Source organism: Crocodylus porosus, unplaced genomic scaffold (assembly GCF_001723895.1).
Source record: "Crocodylus porosus isolate Cpor-Errol unplaced genomic scaffold, CroPor_comp1, whole genome shotgun sequence".
NCBI classification, from domain to species: Eukaryota; Metazoa; Chordata; order Crocodylia; family Crocodylidae; genus Crocodylus; species Crocodylus porosus.
This window is the reverse complement of record NW_017728947.1, coordinates 108700211-108715685: the sequence shown is the minus strand read 5'-3', so window position 1 is coordinate 108715685 and position 15475 is coordinate 108700211. Positions and strand designations below refer to the sequence as shown.

At 43.0% G+C, this 15475-nt stretch overlaps 1 protein-coding gene across 2 annotated transcripts in view; it reads right to left on the bottom strand.

Moving 5' to 3' along the window:
* Window positions 1–15475, bottom strand: part of ACTR10 (actin-related protein 10 homolog) — a 22215-nt gene that overhangs the window by 3086 nt on the left and 3654 nt on the right. Inside the window, exons 3-13 of one of the 2 annotated variants that reach the window (XM_019550888.1) lie at window positions 12782–12864; window positions 10015–10123; window positions 7764–7871; window positions 7439–7506; window positions 7050–7129; window positions 6539–6574; window positions 4875–4954; window positions 4714–4787; window positions 4128–4209; window positions 2006–2207; window positions 448–542 (exon numbers count right to left, since the gene is read on the bottom strand). In XM_019550888.1, coding sequence (XP_019406433.1) covers window positions 535–542; window positions 2006–2207; window positions 4128–4209; window positions 4714–4787; window positions 4875–4954; window positions 6539–6574; window positions 7050–7129; window positions 7439–7506; window positions 7764–7871; window positions 10015–10123; window positions 12782–12864 — 930 coding nt within the window. In that variant the 3' untranslated portion in view covers window positions 448–534. Of the gene's footprint in view, window positions 1–447; window positions 543–2005; window positions 2208–4127; window positions 4210–4713; window positions 4788–4874; window positions 4955–6538; window positions 6575–7049; window positions 7130–7438; window positions 7507–7763; window positions 7872–10014; window positions 10124–12781; window positions 12865–15475 lie in introns of those variants that run through there. The other variant, XM_019550887.1, reaches the window with a different exon arrangement.

The window sequence follows — 15475 nt, the reverse complement described above, 5'->3', positions numbered from 1 at the left end:
GTCTTGCTGCAGTCTTTCCCTCCCTACTAGCGTGTTCACCTCACCCCAAATTTTGGTATCATCAGCGAATTTAAACAGGTTGCTTTTCACCCTGTCGTCCAAATCACTGATGAAGAAATTGAACAGCGCGGGCCCCAAGACCGAACCCTGGGGGACTCCGCTGCCCACTTCCCCCCAGGTTGAAAATGACCCGTCCACCACCACCCTCTGAGTACGACCCTTGAGCCAATCTGCAATCCACCTGACTGTGTAGGCGTCCATGCCACAGTTGCCCAATTTTTAATGAGGATGGGGTGGGAGACGGTGTCAAAGGCCTTGCTGAAGTCTAGAAAGACTACGTCCATGTCCAGGCGACATCTGCATCCATTGCCTTTGTGACCTGATCGTAAAAGGCAATCGGGTCGGTCTGACATGACCTGCCCCTAATGAAACAGGTGCCTCCCTGCTTAATGGGAGATGCTTGAGATGGCCCTTGGGAAGCACAAGATCTCCTCATTCACTGTACAGGGCTCCTTGGCACCTGACCCTCTCAATTCAGATCCCTGTGGAGGCAAGGTGCCTGTATTACAGGCTTAACCACGTGGAAAGCAGACATGCCTGTGGCCCAGTCCCAATCAATCTCCAAGTGCTTCCACAGGTACCTCTTTTTCTCAGGTTAATAAACTTTCCCTAGACACCCAGTGCTGTGAGTAAGTACAAATATGTCACATACGTACGAGGATAAGTTTGCACTGGCCACAGAGAAGTCAGTATACATTAGTTCAGCATTTCTCAACACAGTGGGACACAGGAATATATGAAAGGGTTGTGAACAAATCTTAAAAATGGATTCTCCTCCAAGGGAGAAAAACATAGGCAACCATGGCTTTTCCCCTGCAGGTTGGCAGAGTTCCAGCCTGCAAGAGGCTGCTTGGGGCCCCATGTATCCCACTCATCCCCCTCATGCTCCACACCCTGGGTCAGGAGTGAGGGGCAGCTGGGACTGGCCATCGATGTTAGGTTGAGAACCACTGCATGAGTCAACTGGTGTGTCTCATCAGGAAATGGAGACAGCTGGTACCATTATAATGAACACATTTAGTTCCACTGGCTCTATACCCCAACCAGGCCTTAATTAATGATTTTTAGAGATATTTAACACCACAACAGGAGGAAATAAAGTATATGTTTATGTCCACATTTTGTCTCTCTATGAATAGACATAACACTTTCAACCCCTTAAAGTGTGGGGGGAATTGGGGTTCAGTTCTTCTGCTTTAATTGTTATAATCTGCATGCTCCCATAGCGATGTAAGCGAGCCAAGTTGCTTTAAATTCTGAATGACACAAGATTGAAGTACAGTTTGTTTGGCTCCATTTGTAACCATTACATCAGTGTCGGATGATATCTGTCCACATCCTTATACTCTACTCTACTATATAAAATCAGTTTATTAGCTGAAGCATCCAAGTTATTAAAACAATAACATTTTTATCTGAGCACACTAAACTGCAAATGCTGCAAACGCCTCTCAGTTTGCTAATCTGATTACCAATTTGTAAGATAGCATCCAAAATCTAACTTGTGGCCTGGATACTCTGTGTATGTTGCAAACACAAGTTGTGTGGTGTGTAAGAGTCTTTGATTAGCCCAGGACAGGCAAATTTTCCTTCGATTTGCCTTTCTTCCCTCCCTTGAAAGGAAATATACAGTTACTCCAGCAGGCGGGAGCTTTGAAGAGTTCCTTTATCACTGCCCTAACATGGCAGCCATTGAATGTTACTGCTTAATGAGCTGACATGTTGTGATGCTATTAGCAATAGCAATCTCCTACCCTCCAGAAGTGAAGAGGGAGCTTTGCTCTTCAGGACTTTGGCATGAGGGTACAGCAGCTCCAGAGAGCGCAGGTACAACTTAACTTTGACAGCACTCAAAAGACTTGTGATCATTTGCTCATTCCAAAGTCCACTTTTCAAGGCTTAATTTTCCCTTCAGCCCACTGATCAGCGCTAGTTTCCTCCTTACCTCCCAGCCATGCCACACAGTTGGGTTTGGCAGGTGGAGTGTGAATTCGGAAGGTCTTCGTGGCAAGTGCTTCTTTGTATTTTGGCTTATCCACCAGGTACCTAATTTCAGCCATTAATCTATGCAGGAATCCTGGCAGCATAGCGGTGCCTCCAATAACGACCAAGTTCTCAGCCAACTGCTTCCTGGTGTCTATGGGGCACTGGTACCAAAGGGAAGCAAGGAAAGGTTAAATGAAGCTATACAGACATGGTAGTCATTCAGCCAGTCTCTCTTCACCAAGCCACAGTGTTATATTTCTGTTAACAGAGGGCTGGATTTCCTAATCCCCTTGTCTACCCAGACCCCTCTTCTACCCCACACACAGGGTCCCATGCTGCAAGGATCCTCTCCTCCAGCAAGAAGTGGATGGGACAAATCTCAGCATGCCTTTCAACACCATGGATTCCTTTGGCTAAAGGGAATCCCCTAGGGCACTGTTTCTCAACCAGTGGGGTAGGACACGAAGGTCATGTAGGTAGGACTTCAACTCATTTGAAAATTGTCATTAACGATTAATGTAATACTAAAATGCATGTAAATGTACAAACACACTTCTTGGAAAAAGTGGGGTTTTGCTTTTACCATGGTGGGACCAGGGTTTTTTGACAAAATGGTTGGTGGGATACATGAACGACGCATGTCCCCAGCAGCTGGGGGGGCATGATGACAGCAGGAGCATGGTGACAGTAAGCATGGCCCTCCTGCAGACACCACCAGCGCTGTCGGCAGCAGGGGGTGGCAAGCACTGACCAGGGCAGCATTGGCGATGGCCAGCAGCAATCTCTGACCGCCTGCCAACACCACCGGCAATGTCGGCAGTGGGGCGCACGGGGGGGGCAAGTGGCGACTGCCTACAAGTGCCACCGATAGTGTTGGCGGTGCCTTTTTATAGAGGGTGCACCACCACACTCAGGGGGTGCATGTGCACCTGCGTGTACCCCCTGTGTGCTGCCAGTGGTAGGACATAGGATGCAAAAGATTGAGAACCACCGCCCTAGGGCGCTGAGAGCATTCACTTTGCATCACCCTCCAGGCCACGGCATCATCACAAAATACTCTGGCCCTGTGGACCAGATCCAGTCTACAGGCTTCTCAAAGGCCAGATGACTCCCTTCCAGTGACAGTGCAGCAGTCCATTGGCACAGTTCTAGAACCTGGGCAGTCAACTTTGCTGCCATGCGCCTCCCTTTTCAGTGGTGATCCAAACCCCAGAGTTCAGCAACAGGCAACGGAGTGGGGTGGGGGACAAGCAATAGTGGCATTCACCCCATGTTCCAGAGCCACACCAACCCAGCAGCTTCATAAGCTGCAATTTACTGCTTCATGGACCACACATAGCCCACAGGCCACCACTTGGACATCTCTGCTTTAAGCCAAAATCTAGAGACTCAAACGTTGATCATATTAAGTGAGGCCCTAACCTGATGAAGCCTTGTAAGTCTGGAATACCGAAATGAACTGCCCTCATAAACAATTCCTCATCTACCAACTGATTCAAACATATTTATAACTGCAGACAAGCAACTTTAAAAATTATATAAGAGATGGAGTTTGCATTTCTACCTCACAGCCCATTTTCCCCTTAATTGCACAAAAACATTGCTTCTTATGAAGTATGATGTGCCAAGAGAATTTCTAAGAGCGTTTACACTGCAGGCTTCAGGCTGGTGTGAGGCATTACCTAAACTAGCTTCACACAAGCCAGCTCCAGCATTGGTGGCAGTCTAGCTGCAGTAGCAGAGGTCTGTGCTGCTGCAGTTGGCCTGTACTCAAGCTGGGCTGTTGAAAGCCAGTTGAGGTATCACTACACCTTAAAGCAGCTGCCTGCAGAACAGATAATCTCTAGTCCAAGTGAACCTCTTAAAGGGGAGGCTGATATCAATGCCATTCAACATTGAGCAAATATCCACTACATGTGTTAGTTTTTAAACTAACTGTATGCCTCAGGCAGAGAACTCTGACTTATCCACCTAAGTCACACTTGCAATTAGCAGAACTACTTGAGAGCTTAAGTGCCTGATAGACCGGGATCTACACAAGGCTACAACAATTTGTGAGCCTAATTATTTAGTGGAAATACCTGAATAAGAGAATCCAGGATTAGCGTTGCAACTGATTTCTCTTCATTATCCTGCTCAAACAGCATTTCAACAACTGAGTCTCTGTTCAAAAGACAAAAAGCGAGGCATGTTAAGCAAGGTACCAACATGTCTTGTCATCTACTAGTTCTCCCCTTGTTTAGCTGTCCTCACACTCCCATCTCTCTTGTTAGACTGTTAACCCTGAGGCAGGGACGTGCTTTTAGTTACAGGTTTGCAGGGCACCCAGAACAAGGGGCTCTGCTCTGTGCCTGGGGTTCCAGGAGGCCAAACAAGTAAGGGCTATTCACAATAAGGCTGCTATTACATCAGAAAGACTTAGAGACAAAATCAAAGTGCAAACGGCTCGTCATCAACATCCCTAAACTGTAGATTAATCAATAGCCGCATCCTCTGAACAAATGCATGCTGCAAACCCACATACATGAAGATAAATGCTACAGAATTATGCAGGTTCACTGACAAAACCTCAACCTTATTTTTAATGGTTTCTTAACATACTGGAACTTCTAGGTATCCCTGTGATAATATTAATAGTAATGCATTGTCAGGTATTTTATTTCTAACCTGATAGACCCAACGACATGCAGAATCTTCTCTCCATCTAAAGGGTAGTCCACGTCTGGAGGTGGTGAAGGACGCTAAAAACAACACACATTATTTCAGAAGTGGAAAAATAGCTCTTCTTCTGCACCGAAGAGGTCAATAAACATTTATTCTCTACCTACCTCAGCACTGCCATCAATGTTGAACTTTGCTGCTTGGATTTTCAGTCCTCGCTGGAGGTCGCTCACAAAACAGGTGCGTACTTTATAAAAAAAAAAAAAGAGAGAGAATTGGACTCTACTTTGCCTTCCCAACTTTCCCATTACCATCAGGTTGTTTCACCTACATAGGTTATGACTCCTACTACTTGATTTTATTTAGTTACAAATTCCAGGTTCTTGCGTGTGCAAGGTACTACTTTTTGGCTCTGAAGAACTGTGACAGCACCTTTATTTGAGGTCACACTCCAGCTAGGATGAAGTAGTCCGAAATGAAATAATGCTCATACCATAATCAGGCTGTGAGAAACAGAATTTTCTTTTTTGATCTATTAAAGTCTGAGGGCCGTTAAGAACTATGCCACAGGGTGGCAGAAATAGCATACTGAATATGAATCAGCAATTCCAGTCTCACTGCTTCATTTTAAATGAAATGCTGCCAGATTTTAATGATCTGTTGCCACGTGATGTTATTAGTGGCACAAATCTATCCTCAAATTCCAGACGGGCTTTTCTCCATGGGACATTAACAAAAGGGTCAGAGTCTATATACATCACAGCATCTGGGTGCATAATTACACCAGATCCTGATAAATAATCCTATAATGCAATTCCTCTATTAATAAAAGCACTTTAACAGAAACACAAAGAACCATTCTACCAAGTAATAATAATATACCAGGTTACAAAAACCAAACCCTATGAAAACAGCCAACTACTCAAAGCTACATTTGAGTCTAGAATTCAAAATTCATTTTCATGGCTGATAAAATATTAACAACATTTAGAAATAGCATCTTTAAGATACCAAGTTGCTTTGCCCTTGAGATTTTCCTCCCTAGCTTGGCTCAAGGAGTAGGCACTATTTCTCCTGTTAAAAAGGTCTCCTATGAGTTAGTTCACTCATTTTTATTCTATTAAATGAACTGTAAAATGTACAGCACATGAAATGCTAGGCAGCATTTTGTACTGAAAACAGGTCCAATTTCTAATATATTCATCACTGAATGTTTCCCAGTATTTTAAACTCCTTTTACTCTTTATTTTCCATTTTGGGGAAATTAGTGTATTATGTGGCAAATAGAACTTAAATCATTTATGCACAAAAACTAACTTGATCTTTTAATCCAGAAGTCAGAAATTCTTAACAGCTGTCTTTGTGCCCAGAAACAATAGAAAATTAATGTATCCAAGCTTGATCAGTTTGTAGAAGCTAAATTTGCTAGTGCTATAAATCCCATGTAAATGTGTCCATTGTACAGTCTATAAATAAAATCAATCAAACTATTAGTATATTTAAGAAGTCCAACATTAAATTAACTTAAACTACTAACGGAGGGGTACACAAAATAATTTAGTGCTCATAGTTTATGCACAAATGCAGCATAAAACACTAAGCTATAACAGGATTCAAACCCTCAAGCCTAAATTTATAAAGACCAATGAAATACAACAGCCCGAGCATCTACACTATGGACAGTGCTCCAAGTTCCTCTGCTCAGGAATGAAATAAAATGGAAAGGACTATAAAATAAAAACGTACACACTCAGCAGCAAGGCACTACACATTGTTAAACTGATCTGTGGAGAAGATGCAAACTATTGTTGCACAAAGTGGGAAACTTTACCTTTTATATCCTCTACTATGTCTTCTGGAACAGAGCCTGAAATACAGGAAATAATTTAGAACAAAAGCACTTGAATAAGTGGAAATAGAACTTGCAGAATCAAACCAATACTTGGAAAATTGAATTTAGTACAAAAACGCAGAAACAGCATTTTGATGACAGCTTCGAAAGGTTTCTAACAAAAAAAAAGGTTTATGTGAAAAGATAATATGTTGTTCTTATTGAAAATATAACAGGCAACTACTACGGAGCTTTTCCAGAGATGGCTTTTACTTCCAACAAGCTAACTGCTATGAACTTTATTTTCACAGCAAACCAGACTCGTTAATTTATTAATGGGAAATTAATTAATGGGAAGAGGAACATGCAAGCAGGAACATGCTAGACTTGGTGAAGAAACACTGAATTATTCTGTCTGATGTTCTCAGCAAAAGAGGCAAGGGGATTAACTCACCTTCCCCACTAGGGTTATAAAAAAATGCATTTGTGTTACATTAAAAGTGAATCTTACCCATTACTGATGGGAGTTTTTGTCCTTTAGCTAATCCTGTGTCCACAGTGCACTGCTCCACTAACTGATAAGCCAGCTCCCTAAAATGTTGTAAATTAAAAAAAAAAAATAGTTACACATACTGTATCTATCCAATATCCTTGCACCATACTGATATGGCAGTATTTATTCCCTCTGGTTTCCCATCCAGCTTCCAACCTGTTATTTTTAGTTCTCATTGCAGCCATAGCAGCTAAACATTTTACACCTTTAAAATGCAATAGTATCACCAAGGAGGTTACAATAATACTTAATCCATACTTAATTCATAACAAACATTTGCTGATCAAAAAAATAATGGTCACAATCAACTGATAAAATTGTCCTGAAATGCATAATTGTCAACTTACTTGTGAATAGCCTTTCCTCCCAGGGGAAGGGCACCCCAGCAATTCAAAATAGGGATTCCTTCATATATCTAGAAGCAGCTGAGGAAATCAGACTATTCTGTAATGGGTGTTTTTTCTGTATGAAGGCACTGGCACTGAAGGCATTTTCTTCATATTGTCATTTATCAGTTATAAATATTTCCACTAGATGATTTTGTCCAGAATTTTAGTTTCTGGTATGAGAAATGGATTATGCCTGTTCCTATTCATGCTCCCCCCCGGTCAGAGGTCTATGGCATTCTTAGCACATCAAGATGAGAAGAGACCAAACTCTACCAAAGGATACAGGCAGCACCAGACTTTCTGCATATCCACAGTCTAAAACCATAGCAGAATTAATACCGAGTGTCAAGAGAGACATCAGATGACTTGGAGCAAACAAAACAGAAGGAACCTGTAATGAGAACAAAACGATTAAAGTACAGTGAAAAAAAATTTGAATGTTTAGAACAGCCGCTTCTCCCCAAATCCATAGCGAAAGGAAAAACTGAACAATCACATAATGAGCAGCCTATTATTAATTCAGAATTTGATCTAGTGTGACAATGCCCAACAACATGCAGCTGGATGCTAAAATCCTTTGCCAGAATACTCACTGCTACATTATGTGCACATATGCGCCTAATAACGCACCCACTTGTAAGAAAAATAAGTCCTGTGTATGGAAGTTATCCGAGGTCCCAATTATAAATTCTTATATTGTCACCGGAAGGGGTACTATGAGAAAACTAAACAGGACTTGAAAAAACACTGTCAAAATCTGTAGATAAGAATAAAGAAGGCAAACTGCATACTGGTTTTGAAAAGTGGCCAGTGGGAACAAGCAGCACACAAACTGATTGGAAGTCCAAAGTTACAGAGCAAACAGAACAGCTCTCTTTGCCAGTGGCTTCATGGCGTAAAATAGGTAGCAAGGACAGTGATCTAAATGATCATGTGGAAGTACCTTTGACTATAGATCTAGATGAGAGCCCCAAGCCTCCAAGAATTCAATAGAACACACATTCAAGGGGGCAACAATCCCCATTCTGTAGGGACTGTAGGGAGAATGCCAACTGCTTACAGCAGGCTCGTTTGCCAGCCAGAAAATCTCCTACGTGGTGCTTAGCTAATTCTGCAAGCCCTGAGGCTGAATGCTTTTACTTTCCCATCCATATTTGCTGCTCCAGTGATTTTACAGGCTCTGGTGCACTGCAAGGCACTGACACAGGGTAAGTGGCCTGTATACATTGCGTCTGCCAGTATTACGAATAACAAGGCTACAAGCCTTAATGAGGTGAGAACAGCTGAGCCAGGTTACTGCCAGTATGCTTAATCAACACCTTTGATATAGAAATCAATAGGATTTGGCAATGTCTTGTACTACTGGCATGATTTAAATGGCAAGTGCTGTTAACAGCACACTGTACATCCACAAAGCTTGTACCTACTGGCAACATTACAGATAACTGAATCACAACATATACTTATAAATGCTGACCTTGTATCACATGTCAAGGTTACTTATATCCCATCAAATGGCAATTGTACAAAAATGTGCGGATCATTTTCCATGTCTATCAGCCAGTTTGTTAGCAGGAAAACAGGCCTCAGAAAATCAAAGCAAAACCTTCCCCTCCCTTTAGCCATCCCTTTGAATAATGTATAAAGGCTAAATTAATTGTCACCATCCTATTGCAAAGCAATGAAAAGGAAAAGATATTTCTTTCTTTCTCCTCTGCTTTTCTCAAAGATGATATAAAATCCATTCAAACTGCTTATGAAGTGTAACATCAAAATTACTTTATGTATACTGAGAAGGCGTTATTCCGAGACACAGTTCATGATAGTTTAAGATTAGTTATGAAGTTAAGTTGGGAAGACAAACTACTAGCCTGCATGGCCTTTGGTTGAAAAAAAAACACCTTAGCCATCTAATATATCTGAATGGAAAAATGACGGCATACCCTTGTACTGTGTTTCCTATTAAAACTAGAATAAGAATAAAGTTGATAAACAGAGAGTCTGATCTATCAAAAAGATTGATTATGTGGAGGTCAGAACAAATTTCAGGTAAGTTCTTATCTAAATGAGTACAGCCAGAGGTCAGGTCAAGAGTTTGGCAAGGATATCGACTTATGGCAAAGGAGTCATGAATTTTGCTGAGAGAGCACTAAGAAGTTTTAAATATAGACTCAACACTGCTGACAGTGCTCAATAGGTATTACTGAGTCTGTCAAAAATGGGGTGACAAGAGCTATTTGTTGCCAAAAATTAAAAAAATTGGTGGAATTCTTGCTATTATCTGCTTTCTTGATAGCTGCCATAAGGATTCAGAACTGATCAAAATCCTGCCTTCAAGGGCATTTCCCCACCTTATCTATCTCATCTCGCTCATCTCTTTCCTAGCCCTTTGCTATTATCCTCATTTCTTTGACCACTTCCTCTCATGCGTCCGGCACCATAGTGAGTGCTAGAAGCATTACCAACATCCTTCAAGATATGTGATAAATAACCAATGAAGGCAATGAACTCTGATACTTATGTAAAGCATGAACCTCAAAGTGCCTGAACAGAACTCTGGTGAGCGTGTCTCTGAAGTGTGAGGGGCACAGCACAGATTCCACGATCACAACACGGCGGTCCCTGGGATTCACTAGCAGATGTCTGAAAAATAGCAAAATATATTTGTATAGAAGTTATCAAGTGTGATTAGTAAACGATTGGGCACCTCCCATGACTTTCCGTGAAGCATTGCTGCAATTTATTTTGTAATTATTATTTTTCATGATTTTGACTGTAATCTGCAATTAAACACCACAGATCTCAAGATCATATAATAAGCTTCACAACTTCCAAAGTGAAGCAGACATTATCCCACATTTATAGATGGGGAACCTCAGGTGCAGACAGGGGCTAGAATGTCCACAAGCAGATTTCATAGCTCTAAATATACCTGCCTAAATGATCGGTTTCTGAACGAATATAGCATAGAGCAGTGGTTTTCAACCTGGGGGTTCACGGACTATATCTAAGGGGTCCGCAAAAGATGACTATGATCAGAAGTATGCGACTACCCACACTTGGAATTCAAAGGGGTCTGGCACCTCCATTCAAAATTTCCAAAGGGGTCTGCAAGTGAAAAAAAATTAAAAACCACTGGTATAGAGGCACAAAAACTGTAGAAGAGCACTTAGTGATTTGCCCTGTGACACACTTGTGGATAAATAAGGAGTGGAATTCAGATCTCCTGACCAGCAGTTCTGTGCACTATGCTATCATCCTTTGCACAGAGGAAAGAAAAGAGAAAACATGTCAGAAGCTTTGCAGACAGAAACATAACAACATTATTACAGGACAGAAATAAAGCCAATGACGGTTGAGGTCATGAGCAGGTATCTGTGTTTTCCATTCGTGGCAGAAAAATGTGGATTTTAAAGGAGAAAATGGATCCCAAGTGATGGCAGGACTCTGTGGAGTGAGGCGGGGAGGCTCAATGCTGCTGTCACCGTTCCTGGGAATCCTATACCAGCTGTGCCACCACAGCAAGGCACCCCTGCCCACCCAGCAGCAGCAGGGGATGCAACTCTGTGCTGCTGCCCCCGCTGCTGCCAGGCAGGCAGGGGGTGCCTCACCATGGCAGTGTGGGGCTCCCAGCAGTGGTGGTAGCAGCATCAAGCCTTTCTGCCCTCCTGTGCTGGGTCCCACCCACTGAGCCATGAAGGCCCCCAGGCAGAGGGCAGCAGAGTGGGGAATCCCAAGCCTGCAATGGGGGCAGCTTGCCCCCACCCCGGTCACCTGCAGGGTGGGGGGAAAGAGGGGAGGCCAGGCGCTGCGCTCCACTCTGGCCACAGCAGCTGCCACCTCCCACATGTAGCAGCTGGGCTTGGGCACTGCTGGGAATGGAGGGGTCAGGGGGCTGCAGGCCCTGGTCCTGATCCCATAGCCCTGGCAGCTGGGGGCCCCCTCTGCAGGTCACAAGGGGCACCACCAGGGCTGGGAGGGGCGAGGGGGCTGTGAGTTGGGAGTGAGGGGCACCTGGGGAAATGGGGGAATGCAGGTCAGGAATAAGGGGCACTGGCAGGAACAGAGGATGTGGGTCAAGAGTGAGTGGCAGTACCAGGGCTGGGGGGTTAGGAGGCTGTGGGTTGGGAAAGAGGGGCACTGGCAGGGCCTGGGGACTGTGGATTGGGAGTGAGGGGCAATGGCAGGGCACCAGCATATCAGGGCTGCTCAGCACCACAAAGCAGCAGGGGGGACAGCTACAGCTTGAGCAGAGTGGGCAGGGGGAACTCTGATTTTCCATGATAAAAAGAAAAAATCAGATACCAAAATATATAGATATTTAGAATTCATTTTATTAGTGATTGAGGTACTGGCAGGCTTCCATATTGCTTTAGGATAGTAAATGTATCAATAAAACATTGTGTTCAACTGATGCCTACACACACACACACACACACACACACACACACACACAGATCTATATCTAGATATATATCTAGATCTATACACACACACACACACACACATCTATATCTATCTATATATATAGACACACGCACACTAGCTCACTGAACTCAGTTGTGATGCCTTGGTTTAAAATGAAACACCATTACATATATATATAGTGGTATAGTGGTGTTTCATTTTAATTGTAGAAACACATGGATTTGGTTTTTATTAATCAGATAAACTGGGGGGGGTTAATTGGAGAATTTGCAATTTTTAAACAGTGAGGATGAGGCACAGTAACAAAAAATATATGGCCTCAAGAAAAGTAAAATATTCCTGAGTATGGAAATGGAACACAGGAAACCAAGGCGTCACAACTGAGTTCAGAGAGCTAGTTTGTACTAAGGGCAAGGAGAGAGAAAGACTATTTCTGTGAACACAGATATGTTGTACTCAGGTGGCAAAATCCTTCAGGACTCTGTTCAAGTTTCCACTTGGCAGACAGCAAATCTCAGACTTTGAATATTCATGTAGTAGTGATTTGCAGCATCAAGTCCTACGTGACAGTCACAATTAAGTCAATGTATTTAGATTGTTTTAAAGTAAGAAGGCATCTCCCACAAAGGAGGCAGATGCCCTGACAGTGAAATTCAGCTCAAATACTGGCAACAATAAATAACTGCTTCTGAAAAAAAACTTAACCAGCTGGCCTCCTACTAAAAACTGCTTGCTACCTATTCATCATTTAGGAAACTCTTTCTCAGCCTTCCCTGAGTACCCTCGAAAACAGACTGCTTTTGCAGCATGTTTAAAAAGAAGCTCAACAAAAGCTACTGATCAGAAGAAAAAAAAAATCCCAGTATCTCTTACCTGAAATACAGCATGTGAATAAATTCCTTCAGATATGAATACAACTCTTCTGTATTAATATTATGTTGAACAACTTTGATAGGCTGCAAAAAATAATAAATATCTATAACCAATTTAAATTCACGGCAAAAAAGTATACTGCTCAAACAACGGGAAAAGTTTCCAAATAGATATCCCATCATAACGTTATCCTAGAAATTATCTTACTTGAAATTTTAAAGAAAAGTACTTTTAAAATGATCTATATCCATTTTAATGGAAAGAAAAGGAGCCAAAATGACAGTTGTGAAGATCTGTCTCCCCTCGAAGGAAAAAGCTAGTGTAGATAGAGGAAGTTCCCCACTTAGTGTCTCAAAGAGATCTGTAGAGATTACCTAATGGACCAACCCACACCAATTCTAGTAACATGGATGTAGGTCTTGCTAGAGTATGGATTAATATAACCACTGGTCAGTGCACATACACATCACACAGAAGCCCTACTAACAGCATGAACTGACATAGGTTCCAATGAACAGAAACTTAGGCATAGGATATATGGTGTGTGCAGAAGTGCTGGAAAAGTAGCTCAGTAGTTTTAGAGGAGCCTCCAAGGCCGGAAGAAAAGTGAACCGATGAAATCAGTGGAGAACACCAAAACAAAAATGAACAAGAGTCAGCAATGTGATGAAATGATCAAGAGTTAACCACACTCTATCATGCATTAACAAGTGCATCACGAACAGGTCCAGGGAGGTGGCACTTCCCCTCTGTGCAGCCTCCATAAGCGAAGGCTGAGAAAGGATTTGGTGGTCATCTACAAATATGTCGGGGAGGGGGTGTTCAGCAAGGAATAGGAGATACTCTGTTTACCACAGCACCCCTTGGAGTGTCTAGAAACAATGGCAACAAACTGACAGAGAGCAGATTTAAGTTAGACACCAGGAAGAACTTATTTATGGTAAGGGCTGCCAAAATCTGAAACAGCCTTCCAAAGGAGGTGATGCTCTCCCATACCTTGGGGGTCTTTAAGAGGAGACTGGACAAACACCTGGCTTGGGTCATCTGACCTCAGCACTCTTTCCTGCCCAGGGCAGAAGGTCGGACTCGATGATCTGCTGAGGTCTCTTCCAACCCTGAAAATCTATCATGAATGATGTGTGCCCCCAGAGGCTGGGGGGGGGGTGGTGACCACCCACAGGCAGTGTCAGCAGTGGGGACATGATGGTGGCAAGTGGCAACTGCCCACAGACACAACAGACAGCGCCGGCGGTGCTTCTCTCAGGAGGTGCACTGCCAATCTCAGGGGGCGCACATATACCCCCTACACATTGCCAATGAAATCTAGGCATTTGGATGTTCAAGAGACATTTGGACGTTTATCTTGCTAGGATCCTTTGACCCCAGCTAACTTCCTGCCCCTAGGGCAGGGGGCTGGACTCAATGATCTTCCAAGGTCCCTTCCAGCCCTAATGTCTATGAAATTTATGAAAGATCAGTGTGACTTGGCCACAGGTGTCAATGTCTGATAAGACGGTTGCACTAACTAGTTCTTCCTTTCCACGTCCCTGTGACAAGGTATTTAACAGAATTCACACTTCTATTGTGGCTTCAAACTTGTGACCTCTGGGCTGTCAACCATGCACCTTGGTGCCCACACTACCCAGCCCCCTGCATTAACTGATGGGAAATAGGAAGTAGAAGATGTCACCTAAACACGTTTTAGGAATTGGTGAGAACTAGGATGTGTATGCTGGGAACAGAGTTATTTTGATCAATGTATAAAAAGGGGCCCAGGAACCCTTAACACTTTGTACTGAGCTTAATGGTTATGTTCATGCCTGCAAATGACCTAGTTAGCACCATGTATCAGTTAGTCATGGATGCCAGGGTCTAGGTTCGTTTATGGAAAATACAACTCACTGAGTTCTTGTTACTAAAAAATGAAGTCTGTGGTCTCTTTTTTGGAATAATGAGCTAATTAAAGGCACAGCATCACAGACTATCCTGATGGTATGGTTTGTGTGCATGCTAACTGAGGGATCCTGACATGACTGGTAATGCCTAACCCCTAAACAACACTGACAGAGCTTGCCCTGACAACACTGGTGACTCTCTGGAGACCTACAATGGACACTTGCATGACAAATAGCATAAGACTCCAATCCTGCAAAGGTTTACATAAGAATTTAACCTTATGCCTTACGAGTCATATTTTGTTCAAGAGGATGTACGTGCAGAGTTAAGTGCACATCTTCACTTTGCAGGATAGCAGCATAACTGATTAATTTGATGACTTAAATGACCACTCCTCCTTTTTTTATGTTGCTATGACTCCAACAACACCCGGTGATTCCTTGCTCTGCCCAGGTGATTCCCTGTGTTGACAGGGAGCCCCCACTGTGTGAACACCATCCAGGACTGGTGCCCTGCCTTGTCAGTAATGCTGAATGAGAAAAAGGACATGTTCTGAGGGTCAAGAACAGTGAGAGGAATCGCAAGAACCACAACAATGGGAACACCAACACCTTGAAAAACTTTCCCTACTAGTTACCATATAGCTTGACATTTCTAGCTTATGGACAAGTCCAGCAAACCTTTCATCTGCACAAACTAAACAAATCCTGGGGAAGATCTTAGAAAAGTTTATTAAGGAGGCCATCCTTGATGGACTGGCCCAGGCTAACATCCTAAGGGACAGCCAGCACAGGTTTG